Raw genomic sequence first — 13896 nt, forward strand, 5'->3', positions numbered from 1 at the left:
TTATAGTGAAATATGAGAGTTGGAGAGAAAGAGAAATAGTCTCAAAGATGAAGAAAAAGGTGAAGAGAGTGATATTTGAGAAGAAGAGTGGAAGTAATACTATACATGTATATCTCGTGTTGAAATCAAATCTTCTTTCTACGTGTTAATGGATTACTATAACATGTATATTGTAAATTGAAAATTCAAATTATGTGGGTAACGTGTTGAATGATTGACTTAAAACATTCTAATTTTAGGAGGACAAACGTAACTCTTTTAAATCCAAATGTCAAAATTTTAAAATGTCTATATTTGAACCAAGACCTTAAGACATTAGTTCTATGGGCCTTTCCTTCTTATAAACCCTTTCATTCCTCCCCGCATATCCAATGTGGGAATTCACACTTGAAAAAACCCAACAATCTCCCCCTCAAGTGTGGGTAACACACACTTTTCGGTCTGCTCCCCCTTGACCTTGAGTCCACCATGTCCCAGCCGAACCATCGGCTCTGATACCACTTGTTGGACCAGACTGTGGTCGGGAAGCCTCCAACCACGTCTTGAACCAAAACCTTAAGGCATTAGTTCCATGGGTCTTTCCTTCTTATAAACTCTTTCATTTCTCCCTACCTATCCAATGTGGGACTTCACACTTAAATAAACCCAATAGAATGTATAATAAAATAGTAGATATTTTAGCCCTTCACGTTAGAAATGAAAAATATGTTTATCCTCTTTATTGTAACACCTCAATTATACATTTGTAACATTTGATGGAGGTATAAAGGCTCATATACATTAATTTTTACTTTATATCATGTATTTTGCATTCAGACATTTGATGGCATTTAATTAAATAACAAAGAAATAACAATATTAGAAAACTTTACTCGCTTTTAGAGGATATGTACATACATGAAGTTACTTAAGTGAGAACAGTTTTCATATAAAAAATGTGAAAACAATAAATTTTGGCCTTAAAACCAATCATGAATGGTTAGGATTAAAAGATGAGAGATTTGTTTACATCTAAAGTTAAATTACAATAGTATACTCAATCTCAACCATTCATTTTCTTAATCCAACAGACTAGATGAGTAAGTGAAATAAACGATGAGAGAGAAAAATAGAAATCTTAAATAACTTTTAAGTTTCACTCATTTGGTCCGTTGAATTTAAGAAAATGAATGGTTGATTTTATTCTTGATATTATAATCAATACCTATGTGATTTTAAGGAAGATTAAAATCTTAATTAACATGAAGACTCTCTTCTTTATGTTATAGTCAATGCATGTGGGATTTTAAGGAAGATTAAATTATTAATTAACGAGATGATTTTGTTCTTGATATTATAATCAATGAGCATGTGATTTTAAGGAAGAATAAAATATTAATAAGAGTAAATTACAATGACATCGTCTGAGCTTTAGTAAAATTACACAAATTACCTCTCACTTTTTTACACCTACACAAACCTCTCCTAATTTTTATACTTCCATTGCACTGACCATCCCTGCATAAGAAATAACTGTAATATTTTAAACAAAAAAATATGATAAATGCCATTAAGTTAAACAAAACATGATATATTGTGGAGACAAGTCCAAATAATATATGAGTCAATATCTCTTTATTATTTTTGGTTCGTTACAATATATTATAAGTGTGATTTAAACAATATTTCTTTAGAATTGTTGATGCATTTGATGCATTTTGTAACAAAAAATAATAAAGATACATTGATTTGTATATTATTTAGACTTGTCTACACAATATATCATATTTTGTTTAACTTAATTGCATTTATCACATTTTTTGTTTAAAAGATTACACTTATTTCTTATGCAGGGGTGGTCAGTGTAATGAAAATATAAAAATTAAGGGAGATTTGTGTAGGTGTAAAAAGGTGAGAGTGATTTGTATAATTACTAAAACTCAGGGATGTCGTAGTAATTTAATCTATTAATTAACATGCTAATTCAGTTATCATTATTATAATCAATGCATGTGCATTTGATTTCTACATCTTTTGTAAAAACAATTGTTGTTACTATGGTAAATGTTTCAAATTTATATTTTTTAATTTGAATTTAATTTCAAACATATTTTCTTATGACCTCATTAAATTTAAATTTTGTTTTTTACCTTTTAAACCTCAATAATTTCAATTACTTCTTATTGATCACGTATAATTATCCTTGCACTTTTTGATACTCCATCTTTAATTGTTTTTATTATTTTTGGAAACTATTTATGTATCTTAAATGTTAATTTCATAATTTTTTCATAAGATTAGCTTCTAATTAAAAGGATTTCCATGTTAAAAAGTTATCCAATTTTTTATAATAATTGAAAAATATGTTTTTAAAGATTTTATTGTTGCAAGGGACTAAATTATTTGGAATCTTAATGGTGTAAGAAGATGAAATGATTTTTTTTTATATTGTTAACAAGTATATATAAATGACTACAAAATTTTCTTGGTAAGTAATCAATTGCATTACCAAACAAAAAACTTAGAAACACAAGTCAATTTTTTTTTTTTGCAAAGTCACCCAAACAATGTTTCGAACTCATAAAATTTTCTAAATTTATAAGAATACGTATTAATTTTTACTTATCATGACACCATGTGTTTTTGCTTGTCATTTGCTCTTGAAAACTTCAAAATTAATTTTTACTTGTCTCCCCACAATTTTGGTTATGAAATAATATTCTCTGTCTCTTATCCACCCATGATAAATACTAGTAGAAAAGATAACATAAATAAATATATGAAATGATTAATAGAAAATTTAATCAAATAGAATAAACTTTACATCACTTAAAATTAATTATGAAATTCATGTGTGGCAAAACTTATATATTTGATTACTATTTTTACTCAAAAAACTTAATTATTGCAGAAGCTATTTGAAATTGTTTATTTCACATTAAGATCTAGGTTCATAAGTACCATGAGTTTTTATGTCTTATTAAAATATCTTAAAGGTTATGTATTTTCATGATGTAGATTATAGTAAAATTATTTGTATATCAATTAATTTTATGCTTAATATATTTTTATGTTTTTAGTTATATGTACTTTAATTTATAATATGCAAATTTTTAGGTATAAAGGATGAAAATTTTATAGAGGTATATATTTAAAAAATATCAAATGTGCTAGTTGTTGACATACAATGTCTTTATTTGTAACATGTAATATATTTTAAAATTCAAATTATGTGGGTGACATGTTGATTGGCTTTAAACATTCTAAATTTAGGAGGACAAAAATAACCTCTTTTAATTCCAAATGTCAAAATTTTAAAATATGATTTTAATTTTTTAGTGAAATATGGGAGTTGGAAAGAAAGAGAAATAACATTAGAGATGAAGAAACACGTGAAGAGAGTGACGTTTGAGAAGAAGAGTGGAAGTGATAAGACGTGTATCCAACGTCAAAATCAAATCTCTTTTTCCACGTGTTAATGGATTTTTGTAACGTGTAGTGTATTTTAAAATTCAAAATTCAAAATATGTTGGTGACGTGTTGAATGGTTGCATTTAAATATTCTAATTTTAGGAGGATAAAAATAACCTCTTTTAAATCCAGGTGTCAAAATTTTAAAATATGATTTTGATTTTCTAGTGAAATATGGGATTTGGAGAGAAAGAGAAATAGTGTTAGTGAAGAAGAAAAAGGTTAAAAGAGTGACGTTTGAAAAGAAGAGTGAAAGTGATAAGACGCGTATATCCAGCATCAAAATCAAATCTCCTTTCCACATGTTAATGGATTGCTGTGACATGTAGTATATTTTAAAATTCAAATTATTTGGGTGATGTGTTGAATAACTGACTTTAAATATTGTAAGTTTAGGAAAAAAATGACCTCTTTTAAGTCCATATGTCAAAATTTTAAAATATGATTTTGATTTTCTAGTGAAATATGAGAGTTGGAGAGAAAGATAAATAGTCTCAAAGAAGAAGAAAAAGGTGAAGAGAGTATATTTGAGAAGAAGAATGGAAGTAATACTATACATGTGTATCGAGTGTTAAAATCAAATCTTCTTTCCACGTGTTAATGGATTACTATAACATGTATATTTTAAATTCAAATTATGTGGGTAACGTGTTGAATGATCGACTTAAAACATTCTAATTTTAGGAGGACAAAAGTAACTTCTTTTAAATCCAAATGTCAAAATTTTAAAATATCTATCTTTGTATTCCCATCAGCCTATTGAATGTATAATAAAATAGTAGATATTTTAGCCCTTCACGTTAGAAATGAAAAATCGGTTTATCCTTTTTATTGTAACACCTCAATTATACATTTGTAACATTTGATGGAGGTATAAAGGCTCATATACATTAATTTTTACTTTATATCATGTATTTTGCATTCAGACATTTGATATCATTTAATTAAATTAACAAAGAAATAACAATATTAGACAACTTTACTTGCTTTTAGAGGATATATACATACATGGATTTACTCAAGTGAGAACAATTTTCATATAAAAATTGTGAAAACAATAAATTTTGGCCTTAAAACCAATCACGAATGGTTAGGATTAAAAGATAAGAGATCTGTTTACATCTAAGTTAAGTTACAATAGTTATACTAATTATCAGCCATTCATTTTCTTAATCCATCGGACTAGACGAGTAAGTGAAATAAACGATGAGAGAAAAAAAGAGAAATCTTAAATAACTTTTAAGTTTCATTCATTTGGTCTGTTGAATATAAAAAAATGAATAATTGAAATTGAGTATAATTAGTGTAGCTTAACTTAGCTGTGAACATATCCTCATAATAAAATATCTATTACTGGTTTTTAAAACTGTCCCTATTAATTACTAGCGACTTTTACCTTTGTCATATTTATTATTTCTTCTTTTAAGGAAGATTATATTGAATATCAATCTTCCATATAAAGCTCTACTTCTTATTTACTGAAAATATAATGTTTTTTAATTGATTTAATTTTTTATAATGTCTACCAATTATATATCACCTTGTCTATACATTCTAATAAGATCAATAAATTAATTATTAGTCTGTTAATTACTATAATTAAACAAAAATGGCTATCATTTGGTAATGCAAGGTCTATTAAATAATCTAAATTTTGAGACCCTGAGTTTAAGGGAGATTTCATGACCGTTAGTTTTCAATCTTCCCTGTATAAGTTAAGTTTGTAGAAGATTGTGTTTGAAGTTAAAGACTACATTTTTGTGCATGTAAAATAATAAAATAAGCATTTTAATGAAAGAAAAAAAAAGCAATGTCTCACGTTGTTTATTGAAGCATAAGAACATAAAAGATAACGTTATATGTAATAATAGTTGAAAAAGTAAAGAGTTGATGCATGAAAAAATACGTAGGCATTCATAATGAAACGTGGGTGGAAGTTGATGTTCCATAATAACGAATTGCAGAATCTCAGGTTCTGTTACAATGATTTGCGGAACCTCTTTCAAGAGGTGTCATGTACACATCATTCTATCTCCGACCTTATCTGCTTCTATTTCTGTATCGTCATAAGTTGGATTTTAGAGGGAAAGAAATAGAAAATAAAAATTTCGGAATTATCTTAGTTAGTGTATTTTATAATTTTCAAGTATTTGTTTTCTTTCTTCTTCACCTAAACCAAACTCATAAATAGATAGTAAGAATCAATTTCCGAATTGATTTTTAGAGAGTAATATAAGGAAGAGAAATACTTGCAATCATGACATATAGTTCTTACATCACTTTCAAGTCATCTCATTCATTCTTTAAAACCAATCATTGTTTAGCAATAAGTCTCACATTGCCTAACTAATTGTGTTAGAAATGATTTTAATATATGCTCAATCTATTTTTATTATTTTCTATTGATTTTTTTTTATAAACCGAGAATGCAAGGCACTGACGGAAATAGATTAATAAGAAGGAAATAAAGTTAAAAAAAAGGTAATTAAAATAAAAATTATGGACAATGCAATAATAAAGTCTTTTTATTATTGTCAATTGATTTTGAATCCTTCACATAGACGATGCAAAAAAGTTATAAAGAAAAGAAAAAATTATGGACGAATTTTTGTTACAATAAAATGAGAAACCTCTTGAAAGCCTTTAAAATAGGTGGAATTTTGGCATAAATGTGGCGAATTAATTAAAATAATACTTTATTGGGATAAATATGACGTTCACCAAAAGGTATGGGGGTTTCATGGTTTAAAGTAACATTATAATATTATGAATTAGGGTTAATGTATATGCTATTTGCATGTACTCATCTTATGTATCACAACACATTTCTCTTTAGTTATTGGAAAAAAGCACTTAAAAGAGTGAATTTGTGTCACATAAACCATAAACACGAGAAGAGGACATTTAATCAAGCATATTTGGCAATTAGATTATTGAACATATCTCTATGGAGACTCTTGTTAATAACAATATTTTCAAGACACATAAAACTGTCTTTTTTACTATAATATCACCTTTTCCCCTTTAAATTTAACGCTTTTGCCTGGATTAAGATTAAAATGAAACACAATATTCTTGAGAAGTTGCACTTGAATTTGGAAACTAATCCTTATTGCATAGGATTGTTAGAATTCAACCTAATACTAAAATTGCTCCGAGTTGTGCTTCAATTTTTTATTATTCAATTTAAAAAAAATAGGATTTAATAGTTTGAGCTGATGTACTAAATTTATATTTAATTATAAAAAAATATAATATGGTGAATTTTTCTACTTTAGAAATACTTAATATATCCAAATAAAAAACAAAACAAAACCAGTCAATGATATATATACATATATATAAATAAAAGAACAAAGTAAATCTATTGTATAATTTTATTGTAACATATATAAAATGTAACTATACGCGGTTTAGTTTTACTTTTTTAATTTTTTTTGTCGGCAAAAATTAAAAGATAGTACTAGAGTGTGACGATAATTAAAGAACATATTCAAAACAGTTATGAAAGACATTCTAATAGATTTAGAACCTAGAATAAGATATTGAGGCTTTGCCCCTCTATCCATTGATCAATTGGGGTTTAGTTTTACTGGTTCAGTTTTATAAAATAAAGATGATTTCAACTTATTAGATATTTCAAAAAATGATTCAAGATAAACTATTTATTCAGTAATATATCTACAACCAATTTGAGGTTTTTTTATGAAGATATTATAATTTAGTTTTGAATTAGTAGTAGCCTTTATAATTTCTCATATTTAGCTGTTGACAACCTTCTTCACAAAAAGCAACTTTACGGCAGAAAATATTATCCATATAAAATGTATTATCCCATATGATTTATATTTATTAACTATTGTATCATCAATAAATCCATTTATATTAACCCAAGTTCATCTCATTTATTTAGTATTATTTTTAATTCAATCTTAATATATTTGTTTACTAAATCAAATTTATTAAACTAAATAACAAATTAAGTCATAAACTAATTTTGAATAGTTCAATTTATTGTCAGTCCTAAATCAAATGATAATATTATCACCTTAATTTTTTCCACACCAACCCTACAACCGCATTGATCTGTCCAGAAAAAGATCCTATTGATAAGAATTTTTTTGATAAAACCATTTTAAGAGATCACAAAATAATATAAAAGAAAGAAAAGATAATTATGATTTGCTCGTTCCTGAGAAATATTTTATCCCCCAACGTCGTACAGAATTAAGAATTCTAATTTGTTTCAATTCTAAAATTCAAAAGCGTGTTTATAGAAAAACAAAATTTTCCAACGAGAATAAAGTCAATAAGTGTTGTCGGCAAAAAAATATTTATTTATTTAATTATAATACCATATGTACAAGAAATTATAAAAGCTTCAATAAAAGTGGCAATAAAGGGTTTTAGGAAAAAGACTTAAAACTTGAGAATCAAGCATTGGTAGATGATAAATGGTGTGTAAAAAAAGATGTTAGAAAATGGGTATGAGATAATATTTTCCTAACCAATAATTGGTTCATTGTTAATCAAAGGTATAACATTTAAGGTGAAAAAATGAGATAACTATTTGTACTGCGAAGAACTAATAAGAGAACGCGGTGCATTAAAAGTTACGTGCAGGCTAACTTGGTGAGGTGCTCCTAGTCAAGTTCAACTTGAAACTTATCTCACAAAAGTAAAAAAAGACACTGCTAAATGCATGAAACAACACAAAGTTGTTATAGAATCCACGGTTCTTATGAATCTTTTTGGGTGCTACTAAGATTATCTCCTCACTTTCTTGGACAAAGAATTAATCTCTTATGGGTTTTAGTTGTTCCTTCCTATCAAGTGTCACTCACATAAATCAAATCATCGACCTTGGGCCTCTTGTACCACTAGACCAACGTCTTATTGATTCTAGAAAAATAAAAAAAAATAAAATAAAAAACATTTTTTTTCACTATTTAAGGATATGTGTTCTCACAACACAGTTTTCTCATAACAACAACTTGAGGTACCTCAAAACCTTTCTCTACCTTCTAGCTTCATTCCTTCTCTACCCTTTACTTATATACATTCTGAGAATACTTGTAACCTAGGAACCTTTCTTTTCTTCAACTGAATATCCTAGTATGGTTGGATTTTCTAGCTCAAAAAATAATCAAACAATTATAATAATCCTTCATGTGTGTCTATGTTTTTTTTAGTATTTTGATTGATTCTTGAGAAATGATTAATGTTTTGTTTTCATTGCAGAATGGAAGCAATGAGAAAAGTTTGTAGATACATGCAGGAAGATCAGGTGCCTAAATTGCCACCAGGTTTTCGGTTTCATCCAACTGATCAAGAACTCATAATTTACTACCTCTCTGAGAAGGTTCTTGACAACAACTTCAGTTCTATAGCCATTGCAGAAGTTGATCTCAATAAGTGTGAGCCATGGGAATTGCCCAGTGAGTCATTTAAAATTCTTCTTAATTATTTTCAATAAGGTTTTAAATTTGAGTCTACAATAAATTAATCCTTAAAAGGTTTCGGAATCACCAAAACTATATCATAACCGTAAGTATGGCTGCATTAACCATATATGGCCGCAATTCCGAAACCTTGCTTTATTTTACTAATCAACTTTTGTTTTCTTTTGCTATTTATGGGTGAGACTCGAACTCACAACTTCCTTATTAATCAGACTTCTTTTTTTTTTTTTATATATATATATATATGTATATATTAACCTTATTTTAATTGTTGAATGTAGGTATGGCCAAAATGGGTGAAAAAGAATGGTATTTTTTCTGTGTGAGAGACAAGAAATACCCAACTGGTCAAAGGACTAATAGGGCTACTAATGCTGGGTACTGGAAGGCCACAGGCAAAGACAAAGATATATATCAGGAAAGGGCACTGATTGGAATGAAGAAAACTCTTGTTTTCTACAAAGGAAGAGCTCCAAAAGGTGAAAAAACTAACTGGGTCATGCATGAATATAGATTGGATGGAGAAAACTCTATGAACAATCTATCTAAATCCTCTAAGGTCAAACTTTCTTCTCTCTATCTTTTTCTTTTGCCTCTTTTTCTGCCATGGCACAAGCTTAATTTGAAATACATTAATGTTGTGTTTATTAATGGACTATCTAATACTAAAATGTGATCAAGGATAAATTTATAAGTTTTTCAATTATTTAATTTAAAAATAATTAAAAGTCTGAATCATTAATTTTTTGTAATAGTCCAGTATTGCAGAGTATTTACCCTCCGGCCACTTGTGCAATTAATAATAATGGCTACCTCAATTTTTTAAAGTAAAAAACACTTTTTGAAAAAATATTAATTATTTAATTTGACACTCTTAAATAAAGTACTATTCTTCTTTATCCAAGTAAATAAAAATCTTCTATCTCATTGTCACTAACCTTTTTTTTACAATTAATAATAAAGGTTAACCAAAGATAAACATTTGTGACCAATAATTAAAAGATGGGTAACATTGTATAATTGAAGTTTAGGTGTAGATATAACATTATTGATTTGATCATTTGTTAATATGGTAGTATGTTTTGGTTTCCTTTCAGGAAGATTGGGCTGTGTATAGAGTTTTTCAAAAGATTTCCACTGGCAAAAGAATGCATGTTCCAATGTTATCAGAACTTTCTCCAGTGATTGATTCTCCTCTTCCTCCTCCATTGACAACAAATGCAATTGGAGAATCATCTTATGTGACCAATGTGAACACTTTTTCTGGTCCAAATCAAAGTGAGGATATGAAGGCAAAAAATAATGACATCATAGTTGATAGTTTTGAAACTCCTCCTATGTTGCCACCACCTTCATATTCTCCATACAATTCTGAAATTTTCCCTTCTACATGGGATTTTACCAACACTACCCTTCCTACACAATTTGCAAACAATCAAGTTGGGAATAATGCACAATACTCAGATGATGCTTATTTCATGAACCAAGATCAATCCATGATGAGTATGTTGATGGAAGACCATGGATCAAGTACAATGCACAACAACAACATCGACAACAACAACAACACCAACAACAACAACACCAACGACAACAACAACGATAATAACAACAAAAAAGCTAAGGAAAGTGACATTGATGCTGACAATTCCTCTGTGGTTCACAACAATGAAATGTTTCCAACATCTTCTGTTGGGAATAAGGGATGTTCATCTGCTTCTTTAGGGCATGTGGATTCTACTGGGTTCAAGTGGAATTTCTGAATAATAAGAAGTTTTATAGGATGCTATGTGGTGTAAGAAAAATAAAATATATAATTTGCAGCTTTTTATATTACTAGAAAGTATATGCATTGGTATTATTACATGTAAATATATATAGTTTACCTTTTTATATTATTACTAGAAATTATAGGTTATGGATGTTTTACTATAGATTAAATTTCCCCTTTCTATGCATAGTTTCTATAGTTGCATTGTAGCAATGTTATAAAATTATTGTAATTTTGGGCCTTAGCCCGTTGATTATAAAATAAAATAGTTATTTTCATTTGGCATATGAAATTGCAAAGATTAATGCACTGATAAGTATGGTTTGTACATGCTTGAGTTGCTATGTACTACAACACTATCTAAGCATTTTCTTATATAGAAGAATTACTATAGATTTATATTAAAAATAAGTATAAAAAAATTGGCCCCTTAACTATGAGATCAATGTCTCAATGAGGTATATATTATCTTTTAAATTATTTCACCTTCCCAATTCCACGCCCTTCTCACTTTTATTATTCTAAATTTCTAATATCTTAACAACTCCAATTTTATACCTGCAGTTTTATAAATTTTAATTTATAAATTGTATGGTTTTTGAATAAAATAAATATCAATTTAAAAAAATAAGGCAAATAGTAAAGAAACTTTGTTTCACGGTTATTTCTTCAAGCATAAGAAAGCAAAACGTTAAAACTTGTTTTCAATATATTTTAAAAAAAAAGGTAAAGACTTGATATGTGAAAAATTAAATAGTAAATTACACTGACACCCCTGAATTTTAGTGAAATTACACAAACCACCCATCACTTTTCTACACCTACACAAACCTCCCATAGTTTTTATACTTTCATTACGCTGACCGCCCTTGCATAAGAAATAAGTGTAATCTTTTAAACAAAAAATGTGATAAATGCAATTAAGTTAAACAAAACATGATATATTGCGTAGACAAGTCTGAATAATATACAAATCAATGTATCTTTATTATTTTTTGTTACAAAATGCATCCACACTTCTAAAGAAATATTGTTTAAATCGCTCTTATAATATAGTATAACAAACCAAAAATAATAAAGAAATATCGACTCATATATTATTTGGACGTTTCTCCACAATATATCATAGCAACTTTCAGATAGAAAACATTGATACATGTTATATCTCAAATATATCAATTAAAATCTAGGGGTGACAAAATTATCCATAATCCAAAATCTATCCAAATTAAATTCATCCAGATCTATCTGTTAGACCTAATGAATTTAAATGGATATAATTCAATTGATTGTATTGATAACGGATGGGTTCAAATCCATTCATTATATCCAATATATATTCATGGGTATATTCATTGGGATGGATATCCAATCCATCCAAAAAAATAAAAATAAAAACAATTTTTTTCCAATTAATTCAATATTAATATAAAAAATATCTCTCACCTTTCTAAGAACAATCTCACACACATTACAAAAGTTGAAAATTGCAATTGTGATTTTAAAAAGTGCTTATCAAGAAAGTATAAACGACTTCGGCCTTTACCACAACATCTTTATGCAAATTATAAATATATCATTTTGGTTATTGACTAATATGATAATATAATAACAAAATGAAATACTTCAGGATGATGGACAATTGCATTCAACTTGTGGAAGTCCCAATTATTAGGGGTGTAACGAGTTCCAGTTTAAACCATAAAACTGATGAAACTGAAATGAACCATAAAATGCGGTTCGGTTCGGTTTTGCGGTTCGGTTCAGTTATTTGGAACCATTTAAGTTTGGTTCGGTTCATAGTTTTGTAAATTTTGGAACCGTTAGAACCGAACTGAACGGCATATTAAAAAATAATTTTATTTTATATTTGGATGATTAAGCTTTAAAGTTAGGAGATAAAATATGATTAAGAATTTATGATTATTAATACATATATGCTATAAATAAGAGGCAAATAGAAAAAATAAATTAGTAAATAAACCTAAATATCTATTATTCATTGAGAAGATAGAAAGAAAACTAAAAAATTAGTGTACATTTTGTCACTATTTAGATATGAAATTAATTAAGTAAAGAAATTAAGGAACTAAAAGAAAATAAAGAAAGAACTTGAGGACATTACTAATGATGTGGAGTATTACGTGTTACTGTTGGACTAAAGAATGGTACCAAGTTTGTCATTCTTCAATTTTGTTGGACATTGTCGAAGATTTTGTGGACTAAAATTTCAAGTTTATAGTGCGTTGAGATGTTGAATTATTATTGTTTTACTAAAAAGAGTATTAAACAATTTATTATTAATGTATTAGTATTCATTTAGTTGACTCTATACTTTACAAATTTTGTTCAACTATTTCTTAAATGATTTTCTTTAAATAAGTTGAAAAACCGCGGAACCGAACTGAAATATTAATGAATGGTTCAGTTCGGTTCCTAAATAAAATTTGCAATTAATCGAGTAGAACCGAACCATATCTTCGTGTTTAGTTCGGTCACTAAATTGCATCAAAAACTAAACCGACCTTTTACACTCCTACCAATTATGTTGCATCAAAGATTCTTGTCAATAAGAGTGCTTATAAAAAACTTCACAAATTCACATTTTTAAAATTGCTTATCAAAAAAAGCACTTTTTAAAAGTGTTTGTTCATAAAATTATTTTTTTAAAACTGATATTTAAAAATGCTTATTAAATAATAATTTTTAAAAGAATTTTTTTCTTCAAATTGCTTTATTAAAAATATTTTGTTCAAATTAAAAAAAGTGGGTTGGATATTCATCATCCAATCTATTAAAATGAATACATGGATGGATTGGATATTTAAAAATGTGATGTGATGAATTTATATGAATTGATGGATAGTTTTCTATCCATATATTAGGATCCAAATCTATCCAAACTCATTCAATTGCAACCTCTATTAAAAACCTATGAGCCATGTTTTGTTTAAAATATAAGTACTTATGACTTGAAGACAAACAATTGAGATCATTAACCAAACACTGACTTTTTACTCACATGAGATTCAATGGAAGAAAAAATATGATCTTCTAATTCATTTTATATTCTTAGTAAATCATAAACAATTACACATATAAAAATATCAAAGTTCACCACCATAAAACATTAAAAAGAAAATTCAAATCTCATAAATTGTAATGACACCAAATAAATAAAGCTTAAAATTATAAAAACTCAAATTTAAGAGA

At 27.4% G+C, this 13896-nt stretch overlaps 1 protein-coding gene across 2 annotated transcripts; it reads left to right on the top strand.

The window, feature by feature from the left end:
* On the top strand, positions 8431-10866 carry LOC109347348 (NAC domain-containing protein 92-like). 2 transcript variants are annotated; one of them, XM_019587132.1, is made up of 4 exons: positions 8431-8449; positions 8692-8888; positions 9194-9471; positions 10010-10866. In XM_019587132.1, exons 2-4 carry the CDS (start codon positions 8693-8695, stop codon positions 10673-10675), a joined length of 1140 nt encoding a protein of 379 aa, XP_019442677.1. In that variant the 5' UTR covers positions 8431-8449; position 8692; the 3' UTR covers positions 10676-10866. The 2 variants fall into 2 exon arrangements, with proteins under 2 accessions (XP_019442677.1, XP_019442676.1); XM_019587131.1 differs by lacking the exon at positions 8431-8449 and adding an exon at positions 8474-8565.

Source organism: Lupinus angustifolius, chromosome LG05, assembly GCF_001865875.1.
Source record: "Lupinus angustifolius cultivar Tanjil chromosome LG05, LupAngTanjil_v1.0, whole genome shotgun sequence".
In the NCBI taxonomy this organism is placed as follows: Eukaryota; Viridiplantae; Streptophyta; class Magnoliopsida; order Fabales; family Fabaceae; genus Lupinus; species Lupinus angustifolius.

Coding starts and splice junctions, on each gene's coding strand:
- LOC109347348 (XM_019587132.1), top strand. CDS start 8,693: ATGGAAGCAATGAGAAAAGTTTGTAGATACATGCAGGAAGATCAGGTG. Junction 8,889..9,193: donor TGAGCCATGGGAATTGCCCA/GTGAGTCATTTA, acceptor TGTTGAATGTAG/GTATGGCCAAAATGGGTGAA. Junction 9,472..10,009: donor ATCTATCTAAATCCTCTAAG/GTCAAACTTTCT, acceptor GTTTCCTTTCAG/GAAGATTGGGCTGTGTATAG.